The 26,509-nt window shown below is 55.0% G+C and overlaps 1 protein-coding gene across 1 annotated transcript in view; it reads left to right on the top strand.

Annotated features, from left to right (window-relative positions):
* The window catches only part of STXBP5L (syntaxin binding protein 5L), a 370,406-nt gene extending 345,845 nt beyond the window's left edge, over positions 1-24,561 (top strand). The window contains exons 21-26 of the mRNA XM_083170643.1: positions 8,093-8,332; positions 17,531-17,891; positions 18,128-18,287; positions 18,702-18,819; positions 19,642-19,862; positions 23,855-24,561. Of these exons, the coding sequence (XP_083026769.1) occupies positions 8,093-8,332; positions 17,531-17,891; positions 18,128-18,287; positions 18,702-18,819; positions 19,642-19,862; positions 23,855-23,896 (1,142 nt within the window). The 3' untranslated portion in view covers positions 23,897-24,561. The remainder of the gene's footprint in view (positions 1-8,092; positions 8,333-17,530; positions 17,892-18,127; positions 18,288-18,701; positions 18,820-19,641; positions 19,863-23,854) is intronic.
* Positions 24,562-26,509: the final 1,948 nt, after the last annotated feature.

Consider the following 26,509-nt stretch of genomic DNA (forward strand, 5'->3'; position numbering starts at 1 on the left):
CACCTGGGTATCACCATGCTGCACTGCAGGAGGGCCAGATGTAATATGTGCACCTGGGTATCACCATGCTGCACTACAGGAGGGGCAGATGTAACGTGCACCTGGGTATCACCATGCTGCACTACAGGAGGGGCAGATGTAACGTGCACCTGGTTATCACAATGCTGCACTGCAGGAGGGGCAGATGTAACATGTGCACCTGGGTATCACCATGCTGCACTGCAGGAGGGGCAGATGTAACATGTACACCTGGGTATCACCATGCTGCACTGCCGGAGGGGCAGATGTAATATGTGCACCTGGGTATCACCATGCTGCACTACAGGAGGGGCAGATGTAACGTGTGCACCTGGGTATCACCATGCTGCACTGCCGGAGGGGCAGATGTAACATGTGCACCTGGGTATCACCATGCTGCACTGCCGGAGGGGCAGATGTAACATGTGCACCTGGGTATCACCATGCTGCACTGCAGAAGGGGCAGATGTAACACGTGCACCTGGGTATCACCATGCTGCACTGCAGGTGGGGCAGATGTAACCTGTGCACCTGGGTATCACCATGCTGCACTGCAGGAGGGGCAGATGTAACCTGTGCACCTGGGTAACACCATGCTGCACTACAGGAGGGGCAGATGTAACCTGTGCACCTGGGTATCACCATGCTGCACTGCCGGAGGGGCAGGTGTAACATGTGCACCTGGGTATCACCATGCTGCACTGCAGGAGGGGCAGCTGTAACATGTGCACCTGGGTATCACCATGCTGCACTGCAGGAGGGGCAGATGTAACATGTGCACCTGGGTATCACCATGCTGCACTGCAGGAGGGCCAGATGTAATATGTGCACCTGGGTATCACCATGCTGCACTGCCGGAGGGGCAGATGTAACACGTGCACCTGGGTATCACCATGCTGCACTGCAGGAGGGCCAGATGTAATATGTGCACCTGGGTAACACCATGCTGCACTGCCGGAGGGGCAGATGTAACGTGCACCTGGGTATCACCATGCTGCACTACAGGAGCGGCAGATGTAACGTGCACCTGGGTATCACCATGCTGCACTGCAGGAGGGGCAGATGTAACGTGCACCTGGGTATCACCATGCTGCACTGCAGGAGGGGCAGATGTAACGTGCACCTGGGTATCACCATGCTGCACTACAGGAGGGGCAGATGTAACATGTGCACCTGGGTATCATCATGCTGCACTACAGGAGGGGCAGATGTAACACGTGCACCTGGGTATCACCATGCTGCACTGCAGGAGGGGCAGGTGTAACATGTGCACCTGGATAACACCATGCTGCACAGTTGGTGGGGCAGATGTAACATGTGCACTTAAGTATTACCATGCTGCACTACAGGAGGGGCAGATGTAACATGTGCACCTGGGTATCACCATGCTGCAGAGTTGGTGGGGCAGATGTAACATGCGCACTTAAGTATTACCATGCTGCACTACAGGAGGGGCAGGTGTAACATGTGCACCAGGGTATCCCTATGCTGCACTGCAGGAGGGGATTCGTTACGGAATCCCGGCGGTCAAAATCCCGACGCCGGAATCCCGACAAGGGGGGGGACATGGATCGCCCCCCCCCCCCTGCGGGCTCGCTGCGCTCGCAATGCAGCGGGCCCGGTGCCTCGACACGCTAATTTATTCTCCCTCTATGGATGTCGTGGACACCCACCGAGGGAGAAAGTTTCGGGATTTCGGCGGTCGGGATTTCGGCGTTGGGATCTTGACCGCCGGGAAATTAACCGCATCCCGCAGGAGGGGCAGATGTAACGTGCACCTGGGTATAACCATGCTGCACTGCAGAAGGGGCAGATGTAACATGTGCACCTGGGTATCACCATGCTGCACTGCAGAAGGGGCAGATGTAACATGTGCACCTGGGTATCACCATGCTGCACTGCCGGAGGGGCAGATGTAACATGTGCACCTGGGTATCACCATGCTGCATTACAGGAGGGGCAGATGTAACATGTGCACCTGGGTATCACCATGCTGCACTGCAGGAGGGGCAGATGTAATATGTGCACCTGGGTATCACCATGCTGCACTGCAGAAGGGGCAGATGTAACACGTGCACCTGGGTATCACCATGCTGCACTGCAGGTGGGGCAGATGTAATATGTGCACCTGGGTATCACCATGCTGCACTGCCGGAGGGGCAGATGTAACGTGCACCTGGGTATCACCATGCTGCACTGCCGGAGGGGCAGATGTAACATGTGCACCTGGGTATCACCATGCTGCACTGCAGGAGGGCCAAATGTAATATGTGCACCTGGGTATCACCATGCTGCACTGCCGGAGGGGCAGATGTAACGTGCACCTGGGTATCACCATGCTGCACTACAGGAGCGGCAGATGTAACGTGCACCTGGGTATCACCATGCTGCACTGCAGGAGGGGCAGATGTAACGTGCACCTGGGTATCACCATGCTGCACTGCAGGAGGGGCAGATGTAACGTGCACCTGGGTATCACCATGCTGCACTACAGGAGGGGCAGATGTAACATGTGCACCTGGGTATCATCATGCTGCACTACAGGAGGGGCAGATGTAACGTGCACCTGGGTATCACAATGCTGCACTGCAGGAGGGGCAGATGTAATATGTGCACCTGGGTATCACCATGCTGCACTGCCGGAGGGGCAGATGTAACATGTGCACCTGGGTATCACCATGCTGCACTGCCGGAGGGGCAGATGTAACGTGCACCTGGGTATCACCATGCTGCACTGCAGGAGGGGCAGATGTAACATGTGCACCTGGGTATCACCATGCTGCACTGCAGAAGGGGCAGATGTAACACGTGCACCTGGGTATCACCATGCTGCACTGCAGGTGGGGCAGATGTAACCTGTGCACCTGGGTATCACCATGCTGCACTGCAGGAGGGGCAGATGTAACACGTGCACCTGGGTATCACCATGCTGCTCTACAGGAGGGGCAGGTGTAACATGTGCACCTGGATATCACCATGCTGCACTGCAGGAGGGGCAGATGTAACACGTGCACCTGGGTATCACCATGCTGCACTGCAGGAGGGGCAGGTGTAACATGTGCACCTGGATAACACCATGCTGCACAGTTGGTGGGGCAGATGTAACATGTGCACTTAAGTATTACCATGCTGCACTACAGGAGGGGCAGATGTAACATGTGCACCTGGGTATCACCATGCTGCAGAGTTGGTGGGGCAGATGTAACATGCGCACTTAAGTATTACCATGCTGCACTACAGGAGGGGCAGGTGTAACATGTGCACCAGGGTATCCCTATGCTGCACTGCAGGAGGGGATTCGTTACGGAATCCCGGCGGTCAAAATCCCGACGCCGGAATCCCGACAAGGGGGGGGACATGGATCGCCCCCCCCCCCCTGCGGGCTCGCTGCGCTCGCAATGCAGCGGGCCCGGTGCCTCGACACGCTAATTTATTCTCCCTCTATGGATGTCGTGGACACCCACCGAGGGAGAAAGTTTCGGGATTTCGGCGGTCGGGATTTCGGCGTTGGGATCTTGACCGCCGGGAAATTAACCGCATCCCGCAGGAGGGGCAGATGTAACGTGCACCTGGGTATAACCATGCTGCACTGCAGAAGGGGCAGATGTAACATGTGCACCTGGGTATCACCATGCTGCACTGCAGAAGGGGCAGATGTAACATGTGCACCTGGGTATCACCATGCTGCACTGCAGAAGGGGCAGATGTAACATGTGCGCCTGGGTATCACCATGCTGCACAGTTGGTGGGGCAGATGTAATGTGCAGAGAGTTTGATTTGGGTGGGAGGTTCTCCAACTGAACTCTAAATTGTAGTGTAACAATAATGCCTTCTGTGTGGGCTGCATGCAAAAGAAGCATGTATTTACCCTGCATAGAAAAAAATATATATAACTGTATTTCCTCCCCCAACATGAGGAGACCTGGAAAACATGTGCACAGACCTGAATCATGCCCTCTGTGAGGAGACCTGGAAAACATGCGCTGTTTGGAATCCTCATGATACCTATAGTATATACTGGGTGCAGGTACCACACTGTACCTCCATGACGTGACCATTGTAAAACACAACCACAAGCTATAAATAGGGCCAGGTGTTCGTGGCCAGGATACGTGACTTACTGTAATATAAGTGCCAGGCCAGTGTCTTATGTTCTTCCCACCAACAAGTTACAGCGGGGCTGGCTTATGTGGAAACGTGTCTGACCGGGCCCCAGCTATGTACATATAGTTATGGGGCCCTTGTAGTACTATAATGGGAACACACACTGTACGTTCTATGTGACAGTCAGTGTAGTTGGGGGGGATGATGGACAGTCAATGTAGTTGGGGGTATGATGGACAGTTGGTGTAGTTGGGGGGATGATGGACAGTCGGTGTAGTTGGGGGGGATTATGGACAGTTAGTGTAGTTGGGGGGGTGATGGACAGTCAGTGTAGTTGGGGGGGATGACGGACAGTCAATGTAGTTGGGGGTATGACGGACAGTTGGTGTAGTTGGGGGGACGATGGACAGTCGGTGTAGTTGGGGGGACAATGGACAGTCAGTGTAGTTGGAGTGGATGATGGACAGTCGGTGTAGTTGGGGGGACGATGGACAGCCAGTGTAGTTGGGGGGACGATGGACAGCCAGTGTAGTTGGGGGGACGATGGACAGTCGGTGTAGTTTGGGGGACAATGGACAGTCGGTGTAGTTTGGGGGACGATGGACAGTCGGTGTAGTTTGGGGGACAATGGACAGTCGGTGTAGTTTGGGGGACAATGGACAGTCGGTGTAGTTTGGGGGACGATGGACAGTCAGTGTAGTTGGAGGGGTGATGGACAGTCGGTGTAGTTGGGGGGATGATGGACAGTCAATGTAGTTGGGGGTATGATGGACAGTTGGTGTAGTTGGGGGGATGATGGACAGTCGGTGTAGTTGGGGGGGATGATGGACAGTTAGTGTAGTTGGGGGGGTGATGGACAGTCAGTGTAGTTGGGGGGGATGATGGACAGTCAATGTAGTTGGGGGTATGACGGACAGTTGGTGTAGTTGGGGGGACCATGGACAGTCGGTGTAGTTGGGGGGACGATGGACAGTCGGTGTAGTTGGAGTGGATGATGGACAGTCGGTGTAGTTGGGGGGACGATGGACAGCCGGTGTAGTTGGCGGGACGATGGACAGCCAGTGTAGTTGGGGGGACGATGGACAGTCGGTGTAGTTTGGGGGACGATGGACAGTCGGTGTAGTTTGGGGGACCATGGACAGTCTGTGTAGTTGGAGGGGTGATGGACAGTCGGTGTAGTTGGGGGGGATGATGGACAGTCAATGTAGTTGGGGGTATGATGGACAGTTGGTGTAGTTGGGGGGACGATGGAAAGTCGGTGTAGTTGGGGGGACGATGGACAGTCGGTGTAGTTGGGGGGACGATGGACAGTCGGTGTAGTTGGGGGGAAGATGGATAGTCGGTGTAGTTGGAGTGGACGATGGACAGTCGTTGGAGTGGATGATGGACAGTCAGTGTAGTTGGGGGGACGATGGACAGCCAGTGTAGTTGGGGGGACGATGGACAGTCGGTGTAGTTTGGGGGACGATGGACAGTCGGTGTAGTTGGGGGGACGATGGACAGTCTGTGTAGTTGGGGGGACGATGGACAGTCGGTGTAGTTGGGGGGACGATGGACAGTCGGTGTAGTTTGGGGGACGATGGACAGTCGGTGTAGTTATAGTGGACTATGGACAGTCGGTGTAGTTATAGTGGACGATGGACAGTCGGTGTAGTTGGAGTGTACGATGGACAGTTGGTGTAGTTGGAGTGGATGATGGACAGTCGGTGTAGTTGAGGGGATGATGGACAATCGGTGTAGTTGGGGGGGGATGATGGACAGTCTGTGTAGTTGGGGGGTAATGGACAGTCAGTGTAGTTGTGGGGGGGTGATGGACAGCCAGTGTAGTTGAAGATGATGGACAGTCAGTGTAGTTGGGGGGATGATGGACAGTAAGTGTAGTTGGGGGGGATTATGGACAGTCAGTATATTTGGGGGATGATGATGAACAGTCACTGAAGTTGGGTGGGATGAATGATAGTTTAGCTGGAAGGGATGAACTACTGCAGCTGAGAAGGACGGGGACAGTCAGTGTGGTTGAGTGTGGGTAAGTTACAGTGGTGGATAGTGGGGGTAGATAACGGTCGTAGACAATGGGTGTAAGTTACAGTGGTAGACAGAGGGGGTAGATGACAATTGGTGTAGACCACGTGGTAGACAATGAGTGTAGATGACAGTGGGTGTAGACCAAGGTGGTAGACCATGGGTGTAGACCACGTTGGTACGCAATGGGTGTAGATGACAGTTGGTGTAGACCACGTGGTAGACAATGGGTGTAGATGACGGTGGGTGTAGACCATGGTGATAGGCAATTTGTGTAGATGACGGTGGGTGTAGACCACAGTGGTAGGCAACGGGTGTAGATGACGGTGGGTGTAGACCATGGTGGTAGGCAATGGGTGTAGATGACGGTGGGTGTAGACCACAGTGGTAGGCAACGGGTGTAGATGACGGTGGGTGTAGACCACATTTATAGGCAATGGATGTAGATGACAGTGGGTGTAGACCACGTGGTAGACAATGGGTGTAGATGACGGTGGGTGTAGACCATGGTGATAGGCAATTTGTGTAGATGACGGTGGGTGTAGACCACAGTGGTAGGCAACGGGTGTAGATGACGGTGGGTGTAGACCATGGTGGTAGGCAATGGGTGTAGATGACGGTGGGTGTAGACCACAGTGGTAGGCAACGGGTGTAGATGACGGTGGGTGTAGACCACGGTGGTAGGCAATGGGTGTAGATGACAGTGGGTGTAGACCACGTGGGGGACAATGGGTGTAGACCACGGTGGTAGACAAAGGGTGTAGATGACAGTCGGTGTAGACCACATGGTAGGCAATGGGTGTTGATGACGTTGGATGTAGACCACGGTGGTAGACAATGGGTGTAGATGATGGTGGGTGTATACCACGGTGGTAGGCAATGGGTGTAGATGACGGTGGGGGTAGACCACAATGGTAGACAATGGGTGTAGATGACGGTGGGTGTAGACCACTGTGGTAGGCAATGGGTGTAGATGACGATGGGTGTAGAGGACGGTGGTAGGCAATGAGTGTAGACCATGGTGATAGGCAATTTGTGTAGATGACGGTGGGTGTAGACCATGTGATAGGGAACAGGTGTAGATGACGGTGGATGTAGACCACGGTGGTAGGCAATGGCTGTAGACCACGGTGGTAGATGTTAGTGCAGTTTAGAGTGATGGACCGTTACCGCAGGTGCACAGATAACACTGGACAGGGGAAGATACATGGATACTGTAACACTGTGAGATTGGATAAATAAGTAGCGGTTTATATTTACATCTCTGACCCAATAACTTGTTGCTTGAATTGTCGCTGTCCTCTTGCCATACGTGGCTCCTGTAGCAGTAGGTTACATATCCAGACGGGCAATGCTTCAGCAATTACACGGAGTCAGTACATACTCAAATGATGAATCCCACTATTCTCCCAACACCTGGACAGAGAAAGGTAAGAGACCACGTGTGTAGCACTGTGTGTCCTGTGCACTGTAGTAGTCTTGTGTGTCCACGGTTTAGCCAATATTAGTGTATTAGCAGGTTACTTGGTATGTTGTATGTTGCATTAATGTGTGGAAAGGCACAGGACACGCTAATCACATGTCAGGCGTGGGCCACAGACATGACTGGGACATCACAGGCCTATAGCGATCTCCGCAGCACATTTATCCTGCTATTTCTATGTGTGATTGTCGGTGAATGGAAGTTAGTCTGATGCCAGCACAGGTCGGGAATAGTAAGTTACAGACTCATTCACTGAAGAGCTTAGTGCCAGTCTGTTGCGCAAGGTAAGTGTCCGCAGTGTATGATAATTGTGTGCGACTCATCGGCTATATCCAACATCCCAGCGCTGACACGTCCATGAATGAGATTGGCCCCATTATACAACATGCCATGAGGAGGGGTAGACGAGGATGTACTGTGGGGGTGCCGGGTTATAACCTGCTGCTGCATTTACTCTTCCTATAGAGAATCGGGAAGGCAATGTCAGTCGCTCCCGCAGCTCCAGTGTGTCCAGCATCGATAAAGAGTCCAAGGAGGCGATCACTGCCTTGTACTTTATGGAGTCCTTCGCCCGGAAGAACGACCCATCCCCTCTGCCATGCCTGTGGGTGGGGACCAGCCTGGGGATGGTGCTGGTCATATCCCTGAACGTGCCAGTGACCGAAGAGCAGAGACAGATGGAGCCGGTGCTGGTATCTCCTAGTGGTAAGCTCTGGTGGGGACAGACTGTCACCTTGTGTGTTCTCTCCCTCTCTATCTTCTCTGTGAGTCTCTTCTCTGTGAGTCTCCTCTCTGTGAGTCTCCTCTCTGCGTGTCTCTTCTCTGCGTGTCTCCTCTCTGCGTGTCTCCTCTCTGCGTGTCTCCTCTCTGCGTGTCTCCTCTCTGCGTGTCTCCTCTCTGCGTGTTTCTTATACATAATTTCTCCTTCGGGAGACATCAGGGGCCACAGCGTTACAGTGGGTAGTAAGGAGATGGGAGAGCACCAGCACCCTAGAGGTTAAACTTGAACTGCCTCCCAGGCAGCCGGGCTCCTCCCCTCCTCTACCCCGCCTCCAGGCCAGGAAGCTCAGTTTTTTAGGGTGCTGGCAGGAGCCAGATGCACCTAATAGAGGGGCTGCTATTTAGCAGCCTAACTTGATTTTTATATTTTATTTTTCATTTTTCTTTTACACTGACTTCTGTCAGTGACAGAGCAGCAGCACTGGGGGTCTGCACAGACACCTGCGCTGCTGCTCCATCACCCGGGTCCGGAGCTGCATCGCCACTCGAGGGTGGGGACCTGCAGCGGCCCCCGGGCACTGGGGAGCCACAGCCGCCACCGGACGCCGGGGACCTGACAAAAGGTAACGCGCTCCCCGCTGGGAGCGCGCGCGATTGCGCTTGCTGGGCATTGCGGCTGCAGCAGTTCGGCGGGGGGGACCGCCGACTGCGCTGACAAGCGGACGGCTGGTCCGCCACCCGCTCCCGCTGGACCACCAGGGAAACGGTTTGTGGGCAGCGGCGCCAGGTATGCGGGGCCGCCCGGTAGCGCCGGACCCCTGCCATTTTTACCGGCGCCGCATGTGGACACCTCCCTGGGGGCCATTTGTCAGCAGGGGGAGAAGGCTCCCCGCACATCAGCCTCTCCACCCGGGGACAGTAGGCAGGGAACTGTGTTTAACACACAGAGAGTTCCCGCCACTGAGATCCCTTCCTGCCTGCCTGCGACACCTTTACTGCTGGGTCATTTGGGCATGTTCCCCCTGTACCCCTCCTTCGGGATACTGTACAGTACTGTGCTCTGAAAGGAGCCTTGTGCCATTAATTGCATTGCCCTTGCATGCTGCATTGTTTGTTAACAGTTTAGCTGCCTGTCAGTTTAATCTGTGTTACACTGTACTATATGGCCATGTATTGCTGGTCAGGTCATGCTGACTTAACATGTGTGGAGGGACACAGAGAGCTTATCAAGCCAGTCTGGGGTTCCACTCCTTCACTGCCTGGGCTCCCCTGTAATAATCTCCTCCAGGAGTCAGGTTACAGAGCAGACAGAGTTCAAACTGTGGGCACAGCAGAGCCAAGTGCAACATTGTATCCTGTGAATTAACACCATCACTGCCTGTCGGAAGCATAAAGGACAGAGCGGATGGTGTAATGGTTAGCATTGCTGCATCACAGTGCAGAGGTCATGGGTTCGATTCCCAACATGACCCAAACTGTGCAGTTATCTGCCTGTCAGATACAAGCTGGCACTGTGTTGTCTGTACCATATAGACTGCCAGTATATCCACTGCACCTGTATATATAACTGCACTGTATGTCTATATCACTGCTTTTTATGTCTATTACAAGCTGGCTCAGATGCATACTGCATTGTCTGTACCGAATAGACTGCCGGTCTATATCACTGCAGCTGTCTATTGTATGTATATCACTGCATTGTATGTATATCACAGGCTGGCTGTGCACTGTGTAACACTATCACTGCCTGTCAGAAAGGCTGCCTGCCAATGATTGCTATATGTGCCTAGTACTAGCTTACTGCGTACTGTGGGGGCAGCACAGCCCGGGTCGTGGGTTCAATTCCCACTATGACCCTAACTGTGCAGAATTTGTACGTTCTCTCCGTGTTTTAGTGGGGTTACTCCGTGTACTCCGGTTTCTTCCCACAATGCAAAATTTAAAACAGAAGTATGCTGTGTTAGCCGTACAAATGGGCCAAATGTCTACGCCACCGCTAGGTATACGTAGTACCAGCTTACGGTGTATGGCTTGAACACTATCTCTGTTGGTCAGAGAATACTGTGTTAGCGGTACCATATAGGCTACCCGCCTATTCTATGGCATTGTATGCCTTCTATACTTGTAGTATATTGTCTTACCTGTGCTTTAGCAGCCGGTTCACAGTGCTATAATACTGCAACGTCTTCCAGGGGTACCAGTCCCAGTGACTCTGGGGCTCCGGCGTGGATGTCTTGTACATCCTGTAATGCTGGCCTATGCCCCCATTACTAGTACAGGACGGCTTATACGCAGGCTGCTACAATGCCTGGGCGATGCCCACAGGTACAGCCTCCTCTAGAAAACAGGAGCCTGCTTGGGCCACGTTCTTTACTCCGTTGCCGGTGCAGCTAGTAGCAGCCTTGGATTGGCATCATCCCTTGGGTGAGTGCTTATCTGCCTCAGGACAAGGTCCCCAGAAATGCCGTCCCCATCCTTGGCGGGTGTAGCTCCCCGCACAGTGGAAGCGCTCTGTACCTGCAGGTAGACGCAGATACCCCCGTCATCCAGACTCCTCCGTCAGCAGACACAGAGAGGAGGACACCTGGGATTAGCATTGTCTAGAGGGGACCGTCGACGACGGTATGGAAGATGGGGGGCCTGTGATAAGGTGAATCCCCCCCACCTCGTCTTGAGGTGCCGACCTTGGTCTCAGCTGTCAAATAGGTCCTTACCTTAAACGACCCCGCTGAGCCGCCTACACCTTTGGGTGTCTCCCTAGGTGTATTCTGGGTTTATTCCGTAAATCTGTGAACTTGACTAAGGTCATCAGTTGGGAGATTCCTAACAGGAAGTTTAGCTTGCCATCGGCGGTTTCCCTTCCTTTTACCCCCTTCCACAGGAGGACATAGTCCCCTGGGAGACTGTCCCTAAAGTGGACGCACTCCTGCCCCAGGCATCTGCTTGGGTGGCTAAGGCCTTAGTTGCGTGAGCAACTTCTCTCACAGCGGACGCTGCATAAGGGGTGTCGGAGGAAACCCTGCTGCCTTCTATTGAGTATCAGGTGACACTTTACCTGGGGGTGACGGCTCTAGAAATTACACCAATCGCCTCCAGAGGGTCACCCTCGGCCATAGCTGCACACACACATACCAGTGTCTGTGCTCTTGGAAGGCCTGAACTCAAAGTCCCTTGCATGGGTTTACTCCTGGTACTCCGGTTTCCTCCCACAATATCCATGCCCAGAAGTTCTCCCTTTCCTGGGGGCTTCTGGACGGGACCTCGCTACTGGAGCCATGCATGCTAGCCTCCCGTGTTTGGGGGGTGGTCACTTCTCAAAGGTCGTTCCAGGGTATCTGGACCACTCTAGAGGCCCAGCCCTCCATCATCGTCCTCGAACTAAAGACAATCTTCCGGGCAGTCCGCTTGGCGGAACCCTAACTTAGGGGTTGGCCGGTGCAAGTCCAGTCGGACATTGCGACAAGGGTGGCATATGTTAACCACCAGGGTGGCACTAGTTGTCAGCCCACTATGACAGAAGCATCCGGCATCTTTCAGAGATGATCCCTGCTTTTTCAGAAATTTTTATCCTGGTAGTCCAGAATTGGGTGGCGGTCTTCCTCGGCCGTCAGACCTGTGATGCCGACGACTTGACCCTCCTTAGAGTGATGTTTCAGATGCTGGTACAACGGTGGGGCCCAACCGAGGTGGCCTTGACAGCCTCTCGCCATACCCTCAAACCACCACTGTGCGGGTCCTGGTCTTGCGACCCGGAGGGGGGGGCTTGCCTGGTAGACGCCCTGTCCGCTCCGTGGCCGTCCACACTGATGGCGCCTTTCCACCACTTTCCTCCTTTTGCGAATGTCTCGCAAGCTGAAGCCGGAGGGTGGCACGTTGATTCTGGTTGCTCCACCTTGGCCCAGACGGATCTGGTTTTCGGATCTGCAGTCAGTAGCCCCTCCTATTCGCTTACCCCTGGACACAGGCATGCTCTCATGGTCCGCCTCTCTCTTTCGGCTTTGAGGCACTTGGCTTTGACGGGGTGGCTGTTGAGACCTCCCGGGTAAGACCCAGCGGGTTTCACTCCACCATGCTCAGGGCGAGGAAACCTCCCTAGATGGGGTGTACCATCGCATATGGAGGGCTTACTTTTCCTGCTGCGAACTCTACGCTTCAGATTCCGGGACTTACTACCTGACTAGGGTTCTGTCCTTCTTGCAGAAGGGTCTGGAGGCTGGGTTGCGTTGATCATCTTTAAAGGTTCGGATTTCAGCCTTGCACATCTTGTTCTGTCGACGGGTGGCCCTGTCGACGGATGTCTGTACATTCCTGCAGGATGTCTTGCATATCCAGCCTCTCTTAGTTACCCCAGTTGCCCCCTGGGATCTCTCTAATCCTGACTTCTTCAGGGCCCACCTTTTGTGCCCTTGCGGTCGGTGGACCTGTGTTGACTCGCCTGGAAGATCGTTTCCTTGTTGGCGATAGCTTTGGCCAGGGGAGTCTCTGACCTGTCAGCTCTGTCCTGTAAGTTCTTGGTTATAACCGGGCGGTTTTTCCTACCGTCCCTTCTCACCTACCTTAGGTGGTGTCCGGCTTTCAGGTCAACCAGGACATTATTGTTCCGGCATTTAGACAGTCTGTTGTTACTACGGCTTGGTCCTCCTTGGACGTTGTCCGGCCGGGGCGCATTTATGTGCTATGTGCACCGTTCTAGGCTGTTGCACTAGTCAGACTCTCTCTCTCTTTGTACTATATGGTGTTCGGATGAGAGGGTGGCCCGCCTCTACGCAAACTACTGCCCGCTGGAGTCGCTCTGGCAGGCATATTTGGACACCTCCCTCCCGGTTCCGGCAGGGATTCAGGCACATTCCGTTAGGTCTGTGGAGGTGTCCTGGGCTGTAAGAGGCAGTGCTAAAGTTGAGCAAATTTGCAGGGCGGCGACTTGGTCGTCCGCCATTACTGTCTTGCGTTTTTACGCTTTTGACACGTTTGCCTCCCAGGACTCGGCCTTTGGCCAGAGTGTGTTGGCTGCGGCACAGGCGCATCCCCACCCATAGGTGGCTGCTTTAGGACGTCCCACTGTAACGCTGTGGCCCCTGATGTCTCCCGAAGGAGAAAATTAGATTTATGTCTTACCTGGTAAATCTCTTTCTTCGAGGACATCAGGGGCCACAGGGATCCCTCCCTGCCGCGCCTGCTTTACTTCCGTTATGGTTAAGTTATGATTATGTTATATTATCCCTCGGTTGAGGGTACTAACATGTTCAGAATGTGTTTCTGTGCGGTGCTTCTCTTCCTTCTATCTTGTCTCCTGCCTTGGCTTGTTAAAAAAACTGAGCTTCCTGGCCTGGAGGCGGGGTAGAGGAGGGGAGGAGCCCGGCTGCCTGGGAGGCAGTTCAAGTTTAACCTCTAGGGTGCTGGTGCTCTCCCATCTCCTTACTACCCACTGTAACGCTGTGGCCCCTGATGTCCTCGAAGAAAGAGATTTACCAGGTAAGACATAAATCTCATTTTACACTGCAAAGGAAAATCCCCAACGCGAGCGCAGAGCCAGCAGGAATCACTGCGGTAGCGACTTTTGAAATGGTCAGATCTGAGATTGTATGCCAATGCCAGTACTCGCCCTTCCCTGAAGTACAGCGGACGTCTGACTCTATGGACCGAGACACCCCTTAGTTTGTCTATAGATGCCGTTAGGGCTGCAAGTTTCCATGGTGCGACTGATTATTAATTGTTACGCTTGCCCCACCAGACTGGTGCCACCACCGCATGCAGCAGAGTCAGTGCCACCAGTGCAAGGAGCAGAGGCCAGTGAGTACAGCCCAGACTAGTGCCACCAGCGCATGCAGCAGAGGGGTGGCACCAGTGCAAGTAGCAGAGGCCAGTGAATACAGCCCAGACTAGTGCCACCAGCGCATGTAGCAGAGCAGTGGCACCAGTGCAAGGAGCAGAGGCCAGTGAGTACAGCCCAGACTAGTGCCACCAACACATGCAGCAGAGGGGTGGCACCAGTGCAAGTAGCAGAGGCCAGTGAATACAGCCCAGACTAGTCCCACCAGCGCATGCAGCAGAGGGGTGGCACCAGTGCAAGGAGCAGAGGCCAGTGAGTACAGCCCAGACTAGTCCCACCAGCGCATGCAGCAGAGCAGTGGCACCAGTGCAAGGAGCAGAGGCCAGTGAGTACAGCCCAGACTAGTGCCACCAACACATGCAGCAGAGGGGTGGCACCAGTGCAAGGAGCAGAGGCCAGTGAGTACAGCCCAGACTAGTGCCACCAGCGCATGCAGCAGAGCGGTGGCACCAGTGCAAGGAGCAGAGGCGAGTGAATACAGCCCAGACTAGTGCCACCAGCGCATGCAGCAGAGCAGTGGCACTAGTGCAAGGAGCAGAGGCCAGTGAATACAGCCCAGACTAGTCCCACCAGCGCATGCAGCAGAGGGGTGGCACCAGTGCAAGGAGCAGAGGCCAGTGAGTACAGCCCAGACTAGTCCCACCAGCGCATGCAGCAGAGCAGTGGCACCAGTGCAAGGAGCAGAGGCCAGTGAGTACAGCCCAGACTAGTGCCACCAACACATGCAGCAGAGGGGTGGCACCAGTGCAAGGAGCAGAGGCCAGTGAATACAGCCCAGACTAGTGCCACCAGCGCATGCAGCAGAGCGGTGGCACCAGTGCAAGGAGCAGAGGCGAGTGAATACAGCCCAGACTAGTGCCACCAGCGCATGCAGCAGAGCAGTGGCACTAGTGCAAGGAGCAGAGGCCAGTGAATACAGTCCAGACTAGTCCCACCAGCGCATACAGCAGAGCGGTGGCACTAGTGCAAGGAGCAGAGGCCAGTGAATATAGCCCAGACTAGTGCCACCAGCGCATACAGCAGAGCAGTGGCACCAGTGCAAGGAGCAGAGGCCAGTGAGTACAGCCCAGACTAGTGCCACCAGCGCATGCAGCAGAGAGCAGTGCTATCAGTGCAAGGAGCAGAGGCCAGTGAGTACAGCCCAGACTGGTGCCACCAGCGCATGCAGCAGAGCGGTGGCACCAGTGCAAGGAGTAGATGCCAGTGAATATAGCCCAGACTGGTGCCACCAGCGCATGCAGCAGAGTAGTGGCACCAGTGCAAGGAGCAGAGGCCAGTGAATATAGCCCAGACTAGTGCCACCAGCGCATGCAGCAGAGCGGTGGCATCAGTGCACGGAGCAGAGGCCAGTGAATACAGCCCAGACTAGTGCCACCAGCGCATGCAGCAGAGCGGTGGCATCAGTGCACAGAGCAGAGGCCAGTGAGTACAGCCCAGACTAGTCCCACCAGCACATACAGCAGAGCGGTGGCACTGAGGCCAGTGAATGCAGCCCAGACTAGTGCCACCAGCGCATACAGCAGAGCAGTGGCACCAGTGCAAGGAGCAGAGGCCAGGGAGTACAGCCCAGACTGGTGCCACCAGCGCATGCAGCAGAGCGGTGGCACCAGTGCAAGGACCAGAGGCCAATGAGTACAGCCCAGACTAGTGCCACCAGCGCATGCAGCAGAGCAGTGGCACCAGTGCATGGAGCAGATGCCAGTGAGTACAGCCCAGACTGGTGCCACCAGCGCATGCAGCAGAGCTTTGGCACCAGTGCATGGAGCAGAAGCCAGTGAATATAGCTCAGACTAGTGCCACCAGCGCATGCAGCAGAGGCCAGTGAGTACAGCCCAGACTAGTGCCACCAGCGCATGCAGCAGAGCGGTGGCACCAGTGCAAGGAGTAGATGCCAGTGAATACAGCCCAGACTAGTGCCACCAGCGCATGCAGCAGAGCAGTGGCACCAGTGCAAGGAGCAGAGGCCAGTGAATATAGCCCAGACTAGTGCCACCAGCGCATGCAGCAGAGCGGTGGCACCAGTGCATGGAGCAGAGGCCAGTGAGTACAGCCCAGACTGGTGCCACCAGCGCATGCAGCAGAGCGGTGGCATCAGTGCACGGAGCAGAGGCCAGTGAATACAGCCCAGACTAGTGCCACCAGCGCATGCAGCAGAGGCCAGTGACTACAGCCCAGACTAGTGCCACCAGCGCATGCAGCAGAGCGGTGGCACCAGTGCAAGGAGTAGATGCCAGTGAATATAGACCAGACTGGTGCCACCAGCGCATGCAGCAGAGTAGTGGCACCAGTGCAAGGAGCAGAGGCCAGTGAATATAGCCCAGACTAGTGCCACCAGCGCATGCAGCAGAGCGGTGGCATCAGTGCATGGAGCAGAGGCCAGTGAGTACAGCCCAGACTAGTGCCACCAGCGCATGCAGCAGAGCAGTGGCACCAGTGCAAGGAGCAGAGGCCAGTGAATACAGCCCAGACTAGTGCCACCAGCGCATGCAGCAGAGCGGTGGCATCAGTGCATGGAGCAGAGGCCAGTGAGTACAGCCCAGAGTGGTGGCACCAGTGCATGGAGCAGAGGCCAGTGAGTACAGCCCAGACTAGTGCCACCAGCGCATGCAGCAGAGCAGTGGCACCAGTGCAAGGAGCAGAGGCCAGTGAATACAGCCCAGACTAGTGCCACCAGCGCATGCAGCAGAGCGGTGGCATCAGTGCATGGAGCAGAGGCCAGTGAGTACAGCCCAGACTGGTGCCACCGGTGCATGCAGCAGAGAGTGGTGGCACCAGTGCATGGAGCAGAGGCCAGTGAGTACAGCCCAGACTGGTGCCACCGGTGCATGCAGCAGAGAGTGGTGACACCAGTGCATGGAGCAGAGGCCAGTGACTATAGCCCAGACTGGTGGCACCGGTGCATGCAGCAGATCGGTGGCACCAGTGCAAGGAGCAGAGGCCAGTGAGTACAGCCCAGACTAGTGCCACCAGCGCATGCAGCAGAGCGGTGGCATCAGTGCATGGAGCAGAGGCCAGTGAGTACAGCCCAGACTAGTGCCACCAGCGCAGGCAGCAGAGTGGTGGCACCAGTGCAAGGAGCAGAGGCCAGTGAATACAGCCCAGACTGGTGCCATCGGTGCATGCAGCAGAGGCCGGCGGCACCAATGCATGCTTCACTCCAGTGGTAGGAGAGGGGGTTGGGGCACTGCAGAGGTGCACAGTATACCAGCTGGGTGCACTCTTCCCATATATGTTATGGAATACTAGTGAATGATCATAGAGCAGGTCGGGAACCGCGCACATATCAGCGATGTGCACCTGTTCTGCCCCCTGTATATGATGCCCGTTGTGTTCCCCTCTGCCCGTATGTACAGGTACCATGCTCACGCTGAAGGGCGCCGTGCTCAGGATCTCCTGCCTGGACTGTATGGGCTCCCTAATACACCCCTCATATGAGGTCTGGAGGGACCCGAACAGCACAGAAGACAACGAGAGGACGAGGAAAAGGAAACTGGTCACGTTCTCCCCGTCCTCATCGCAGGACATGAGCGACCACCAGTTTGCCGTAGTCTGCTCGGAGAAGCAAGCCAAAGTGTTCTCCCTGCCTTCCCAGACCTGCCTGTACGTGCACAACATTACCGAGACCTCCTTCCTCCTGCGGGCAGACGTGGTGAACATGTGCAACACCGTCCTGCTGGCATGCTTCTGTGCCAACGGGCACCTCATGACAATAAGGTAACCCATCAACCAGTTGAACATGGCCATGTTGACCTGTCGGTGTAATGCATGTTGACCCATTGACTATGTGGACAGTGTATCAGAGACATGACGGCCTGCTGACGCCTCGACATCTGCTTGTAGTCTAGGACCATATATTGTGGCCAAATGATGGAACATCTCTGTTTGTATTGCACAATAAGAACCTGTAAAGGAGCAAACCCCTTATTATATCCCGGGTCCTATCCTTCTAGCCTCCCCAGCCTCCGACCTCTGCTAGATGTCAATTACTTGCCATTAACGGACATGAGAATAGCACGGACGTTCTGCTTCACCAATGGCGGCCAAGCGCTGTACCTGTGCTCTCCCAGCGAGATCCAAAGAATCACGTTCAGCCAAGAGATGTGCGACAGTCTGCAGGTAAGTGCACGTGCAGGGCAAGCGGCCATAACTTTGTGAAACGCATCAGCTGCAGGGAAGCTGGCCTTTAGTGTGTGCTATAGACGATGTTAGGTGGTTTTGCTCTGCACAGTTACTGCACCAGTGTGATGTCTTCCCCAAAACCTATACAGTCACTTATGTTGTAATGATTGGCAAAACAGAAGCCTAAATCCCTGCATACAGTATATAGGATAATCACTGAGCAATGCAGAGAGGTAAAGGGTCTCTCTGTCTGAGGTCAGAGGACTGGGCTCCTCCCGTGTATTTCCGCATAGGGAGACAGGACACAAAGTTACCCAGCATGCACAGAATCCCCCATACAAGTATCACTCACACAGAAGCAGACATCGCACCTCTGCATCACTGACTGTTCTGTCTCCTCCCCACCTGCAGGACATGCTCGGAGATCCCTTCTCGCTGGTGGAGACTCCAGAGGCGCAGAACCGAGGCTTCCTGAAAGGACTGTTTGGTGGAACCGGACAGACCATTGACCGCGAGGAGCTATGTAGGTAGCACAGTGTAATGTCCTGTACACAACCAGGTTCCTGCATCAGAGCTGGAACCTCCTGTCCCACCCCTGTATGGTCCCATCTCTTCCGTCTTTCCACCAGCGATGACCAGCTAGTAGGCAATGGCAGGAGATGGTCCTCCGTTCATATACTGATGCCATATTGGTGGTACAGTGGCCCCACGCTGGGGTTATGGGTTTGTTTCCTGCCGGATCCCCGCAGTGTGAAGTGTATCGGTTCTAGCCGTGTTTAAGTGGACCTCATCCAGGTTCTCCAACCATAATTTAAACCACAGGGCAGGGACTGATGTGATTGGTTTAGCTGTGTCACATGATGGTAACATACAAGTGCACAATGGTAATAATAATAATATCCTGTAATACAGTGTTTTTCAACCAGTGTGCCGTGGCACACTAGTGTGCCTTGAGCTGTTCTCAAGTGTGCCCCCAGATCTAGAGATGCCCAAACCAGTTTACAGCCACCACCAGTTCAACTGTTATTTACTGGTCTCTTATTTTCATGTAAAAGGCCAGTGTATTTTATTTGTGTTACGTGTGGGGACCAGTGTGATTGTTTGTTGTATGGGAGCCAATAGGTTTGTTTTTTTTCCTGTGGGGGCCAATGTGTTTTGCCCTGTGGGGATCTCATGGTGTGCCTTGGCAATTTAAAAATCTTATTTAGTGTGCCGCAAGGTAAAAAGGTTGAAAATCACTGCTGTAATATATAACTATGGAGTCCTATCACACCCAGCACTAGAACCTGGGATATGGTGGACGGTTCCAGGCCCTGCATGAACTGATGATGTCTCTGTCTTTCAGTTGGTGAGGCCTCCGCAGGTAAAGCCTCCCGCAGCCTCGCACAGCATATCCCAGGACAGGCCGGTATAGAGGGGGTCAAAGGACAAGCTACCGGAGTGGCTGGAGATCTACATCGTGCTCGAATAGCTCTGGATGAGAGAGGACAGCGGCTGGGTGAGCTGGAGGATAAGACGGAACGCATGTTATCAAGTGCCGAAGCCTTCTCCAAACATGCACATGAGGTAAGGACGGGAGGGTCGGGCACTGGTACCACGGCCTGCAGCCACTGTGCTGTAATGGGGTCATCAGTACACTCCCATCACCACCGCCTGCCAACACTGTGCTGTAATGGGGTCATCAGTACACTCCCATCACCTCCGCCTGCAGCCACTGTGCTGTAATGGGGTCATCAGTACACTCCCATCACCTCCGCCTGCCAACACTGTGCTGTAATGGGGTCATCACTACACTCCCATCATCACCGCCTGCAGCCACTGTGCTGTAATGGGGTCATCAGTACACTCCCATCACCACCGCCTGCAGCCACTGTGCTGTAATGGGGTCATCAGTACACTCCCATCACCACCGCCTGCCGCCACTGTGCTGTAATGGGGTCATCAGTACACTTCCATCACCACCGCCTGCAGCCACTGTGCTGCAATGGGGTCATCAGTACACTCCCATCACCACCGCCTGCAGCCACTGTGCTGTAATGGGGTCATCAGTACACTCCCATCACCACCGCCTGCCGCCACTGTGCTGTAATGGGGTCATCACTACACTCCCATCACCACCGCCTGCAGCCACTGTGCTATAATGGGGTCATCAGTACACTTCCATCACCACCGCCTGCAGCCACTGTGCTGTAATGGGGTCATCAGTACACTCCCATCACCACCGCCTGCAGCCACTGTGCTGTAATGGGGTCATCACTACACCCTATCACCACCGCCTGCAGCCACTGTGCTGTAATGGGGTCATCACTACACTCCCATCACCACCGCCTGCAGCCACTGTGCTGTAATGGGGTCATCAGTACACTCCCATCACCACCGCCTGCCGCCACTGTGCTGTAATGGGGTCATCAGTATACTCCCACCGCCTGCCGCCACTGTGCTGTAATGGGGTCATCACTACACTCCCATCACCACCGCCTGCAGCAACTGTGCTGTAATGGGGTCATCACTACACTCCCATCACCACCGCCTGCCGCCACTGTGCTGTAATGGGGTCATCAGTACACTCCCATCACCACCGCCTGCAGCCACTGTGCTGTAATGGGGTCATCAGTACACTCCCATCACCAATGCCTGCCGCCACTGTGCTGTAATGGGGTCATCAGTATACTCCCATCACCACAGCCTGCCGCCAATGTGCTGTAATGGGGTCATCAGTAGACACTATCACCTCCGCCTGCAGCCACTGTGCTGTAATGGGGTCATCAGTACACTCCCATCACCTCCGCCTGCAGCCACTGTGCTGTAATGGGGTCATCAGTACACTCCCATCACCTCCACCTGCCAACACTGTGCTGTAATGGGGTCATCCATACACTCCAATCACCACCGCCCGCAGCCCAGCAATGTAGTGCATTGCTATGTAGTGCAATGTCTCACTGCACTGCACTACTCAGTGCGGTGCAGGGGGACATTGCTGAGTAGTGCAGTGCAGGGGGACATTGCACTACATAGCAATGCACTACATTGCTGGGAACGTAGCAATGCACTACATTGCTGGGTAGTGCAGTGCAGGGGGACATTTCTGCAGGATTAGTGCAGTGCAGGGGGACATTTCTGCGGTATTAGTCCAGTGCAGGGGGCGATTTCTGCGGTATTAGTCCAGTGCAGGGGGACATTGCTGCGGTATTAGTGCGGTGCAGGGGGACATTGCTGGGGAATTAGTGTGGTGCAGGGGGACATTGCTAATTCCCCAGCAATGTCCCCCTGCACTGCACTAATCCCACAGCAATGTCCTCCTGCACTGCACTAATGCCACAGCAATGTCCTCCTGTACTGCATTAATACCGCTGAAATGTCCCCCTGCACTAATACCGCAGCAATGTCCCCGCACTGCACTAATCCCGCAGCAATGTCCCCGTGCACTGCACTAATTCCCCAGCAACGTCCCCGTGTACTGCACTAATTCCCCAGCAACGTCCCCGTGTACTGAATTAATTCCCCAGCAATGTCCCTGTGTACTGCACTAATTCCCCAGCAATGTCCCCGTGTACTGCACTAATTCCCCAGCAATGTCCCCCTGCACTGCACTAATTCCCCAGCAATGTCCCCCTGCCCTGCACTAATCCTGCAGCAATGTCCCCGCACTGCACTAATTCTGCAGCAATGTCCCTGTGCATTGCACTAATTCCCCAGCAATGTCCCCCTGCACTGCACTAATCCCGCAGCAATGTCCCTCTGCACTGCACTACTCCCACAGCAATGTCCCTCTGCACTAATGCCACAGCAATGTCCTCCTGCACTGCATTAATACCGCTGAAATGTCCCCCTGCACTAATAACGCAGCAATGTCTCCGCACTGCACTAATCCCGCAGCAATGTCCCTGTGTACTGCACTAATTCCCCAGCAATGTCCCCCTGCACTGCACTAATCCCGCAGCAATGTCCCCCTGCACTGCACTAATTCTCCAGCAATGTCCCCCTGTACTGCACTAATTCCCCAGCAATGTCCCCCTGCATTGCAATAATCCCGCAGCAATGTCCCTCTGCACTGCACTAATTCTGCAGCAATATCCCCCTGCACTGCACTAATCCCGCAGAAATGTCCCCTGCACTGCACTTATTCTGCAGCCATGTCCTCCTGCACTAATTCCCCAGCAATGTCCGCCTGCACTGCACTAATTCCCCAGCAACGTCCGCCTGCACTGCACTACCCAGCAATGTCCCCCTGCACTAATTCACCAGCAATGTCCCTCTGCACTGCACTAATTTCCCAGCATTGTCCCCCTGCACTGCACTAATCCTGCAGCAATGTCCCCCTGCACTACCCAGCAATGTAGTGCATTGCTACGTACCCAGCAATGTAGTGCATTGCTATGTAGTGCAATGTCCCCCTGCACTACTCAGTGCGGTGCAGGGGGACATTGCTGAGTAGTGCAGTGCAGGGGGACATTGCACTACATAGCAATGCACTACATTGCTGGGTACATAGCAATGCACTACATTGCTGGGTAGTGCAGTTCAGGGGGACATTGCTGCACTAATACCGCAGCAATGTCCCCCTGCACTGCACCAATACCGCAGCAATGCCCCCCTGCACTGCACTAATACTGCAGCAATGTCCACCTGCACTGCACTTATCCCGCAGCAATGTCCCCCTGCACTGCACTTATCCCGCAGCAATGTCCCCCTGCACTGCACTAATACCGCAGCAATGTCCCCCTGCACTAATACCGCAGCAATGTCCCCCTGCACTGCACCAATACCGCAGCAATGCCCCCCTGCACTGCACTAATACTGCAGCAATGTCCCCCTGCACTGCACTTATCCCGCAGCAATGTCCCCCTGCACTGCACTTATCCCGCAGCAATGTCCCCCTGCACTGCACTAATACCGCAGCAATGTCCCCCTGCACTAATACTGCAGCAATGTCCCCCTGCACTGCACCAATACCACAGCAATGCCCCCCTGCACTGCACTAATACTGCAGCAATGTCCCCCTGCACTGCACTTATCCCGCAGCAATGTCCCCCTGCACTGCACTTATCCCGCAGCAATGTCCCCCTGCACTGCACTAATACCGCAGCAATGTCCCCCTGCACTAATACCGCAGCAATGTCCCCCTGCACTGCACCAATACCGCAGCAATGCCCCCCTGCACTGCACTAATACCGCAGCAATGTCCCCCTGCACTGCACTTATCCCGCAGCAATGTCCCCCTGCACTGCACTTATCCCGCAGCAATGTCCCCCTGCACTGCACTAATACTGCAGCAATGTCCCCCTGCACTAATACTGCAGCAATGTCCCCCTGCACTGCACCAATACTGCAGCAATGCCCCCCTGCACTGCACTAATACTGCAGCAATGTCCCCCTGCACTGCACTTATCCTGCAGCAATGTCCCCCTGCACTGCACTAATACCGCAGCAATGTCCCCCTGCACTAATACCGCAGCACTGTCCCCCTGCACTGCACTAATACCGCAGCAATGTCCCCCTGCACTAATACCGCAGCACTGTCCCCCTGCACACAGTAACACATACTTCTCTTGTTGCAGCTGATGGTGAAATACAAGGACAAGAAGTGGTACCAGTTCTAAGCAGCGGTGCCACAGGAGGAATGACGTTTCGGGCCTATCAGGGACTGCGCATTGACTCCAGCATTCTCCAGCATCACGGTGCGCAGCACTCCATGGTGTGTGATGTCGGCACAGGAGACCGCGCCGACACCAATGGGACATTCTGCGCCACTACCTTAGTGACCCCCCCTTCCCTGCAGCGGAACCACATCTCTGCCAGGACTTCTCACCAGGGCATGGCAACTTTTCTAAAGTGTTTTCTGAAGACAGACGTAGAAGTGTCCTGTACAAACTCGGCTTACCCGCACTCCTGGCGCCAGACCGCGCAGAAAACATACAATCCTAATTTGCATGACAAGAAGAGATGCATGCTGGGGAGGAAGGGGTTATATCTCACACGTCAGAGCAGAAGGATATTTCTGTATGTGCGCCTAGTTCTCGCTGTGTAACTTAGAGCTTCGTCTTTGCAGCACTTAGAGCCGCCGCCAACGCGCTGTGTCCCGCAGGAGAGCGCTGTACAGATGTATAGAGAGGCGTCGGGCTGCACGTATGGAAATGAGGCCTACCGGCTGTGTAAGTGACTATGGCGGGAAGTCGGTACCGCCGCGCACTTCTATCCATAGAATAGTTATACAAATTACAGCAACATGTATGTGTTTGAAATTAAAGTGTAATTTGACCCTTTATAGAGTGGTCTGTGCTTACTGGGGGACATGTGCACCCTATCGGGGTGTGTGTGGGATTTACAGAGGATTTAGGGCTAGTGCTGGAATACAGGGAGGACCACCCAGACCCCTATATATATGTTCAGACCATCGGTGCCTCACTTACGTTGCCACTTCCTAGTATATCAGCAGCCTGGACATTGTAACTGGCTGCGGCACTATATGGATGTATACAGGATACTGCAATCCCAGCTGGTTGTGGTATACAGACCTCCGGTCTCCCATATAGAATACTGTGACATATGGATGTATACAGGATACTGCCGTCCCAGCTGGTTGTGGTATACAGACCTCCGGTCTCCCATATAGAATACTGTGACATATGGATGTATACAGGATACTGCCGTCCCCAGGTGGTTGTGGTATACAGACCTCCAGTCTCCCATATAGAATACTGTGACATATGGATTTATACAGGATACTGCCGTCCCAGCTGGTTGTGGTATACAGACCTCCAGTCTCCCATATAGAATACTGTGACATATGGATGTATACAGGATACTGCCGTCCCCAGGTGGTTGTGGTATACAGACCTCCAGTCTCCCATATAGAATACCGTGACATATGGATGTATACAGGATACTGCCGTCCCCAGCTGGTTGTGGTATACAGACCTCCAGTCTCCCATACAGAATACTGTGACATATGGATGTATGCAGGATACTGCCATCCCCAGCTGGTTGTGTGCTGCACCAGAGGAGCACTGGCTGCGTCACCGCCCCTGAGCACCTCTGTTCTGTACCGGAGGGAGCACTGGCTGCGTCACCACTCCTGAGCACCTGTGTGCTGTACCGGAGTGAGCACTGGCTCTGTCACCGCCCCTGAGCACCTGTGTGCTGTACCAGAGGAGCACTGGCTGCGTCACTTCCCCAGAGCACCTGTGTGCTGTACCGGAGGGAGCACTAGCTGCGTCCCCGCCCCTGAGCACCTGTGTGCTGCACCAGAGGAGCACTGGCTGCGTCACCGCCCCTGAGCACCTGTGTGCTGCACCAGAGGAGAACTGGCTGCATCACCGCCCCTGAGCACCTGTGTGCTGCACCAGAGGAGCACTGGCTGCGTCACCGTCCCTGTGTGCTGTACCGGAGGGCGCACTGGCTGCGTCCCCGCACCTGTGTGCTGCACCAGAGGAGAACTGGCTGCATCTCCGCCCCTGAGCACCTTTGTGCTACACCAGAGGACCACTGGCTGCGTCACCGCCCCTGAGCACCTGTGCACTGTACCGGAGGGAGCACTGGCTGTGTCCCCACCCCTGAGCACCTGTGTGCTGTACCAGAGGATCACTGGCTGCGTCACCGCCCGAGCACCTGTGTGCTGTACGGGAGGGAGCACTGGCTGCGTCACCGCCCCTGAGTGCTGTACCGAAGGGAGCACTGGCTGTGTCACTGCCCCTGAGCACCTGTGTGCTGTACCGGAGGGAGCACTGGCTGCGTCACTGCCCCTGAGCACCTGTGTGCTGTACCGGAGGGAGCACTGGCTGCGTCACCGCCCCTGAGCACCTGTGTGCTGTACCGGAGGAGCACTGGCTGGGTCACCGCCCCTGAGCACCTGTGTGCTGTACCAAAGGAGCACTGGCTGTGTCCCCACCCCTGAGCACCTGTGTGCTGTACCGGAGGATCAATGGCTGCGTCACCGCCCCTGAGCACCTGTGTGCTGTACCGGAGGGAGCACTGGCTGCGTCACCGCCCCTGAGCACCTGTGTGCTGTACCGGAGGAGCACTGGCTGGGTCACCGCCCCTGAGCACCTGTGTGCTGTACCAAAGGAGCACTGGCTGTGTCCCCACCCCTGAGCACCTGTGTGCTGTACCGGAGGATCACTGGCTGCGTCACCGCCCCTGAGCATCTGTGTGCTGTACCGGAGGGAGCACTGGCTGCGTCACCGCCCCTGAGCACCTGTGTGCTGTACCAAAGG

This window comes from Crinia signifera, chromosome 2 (assembly GCF_055691185.1).
Source record: "Crinia signifera chromosome 2, ASM5569118v1, whole genome shotgun sequence".
Lineage (NCBI taxonomy): Eukaryota > Metazoa > Chordata > Amphibia > Anura > Myobatrachidae > Crinia > Crinia signifera.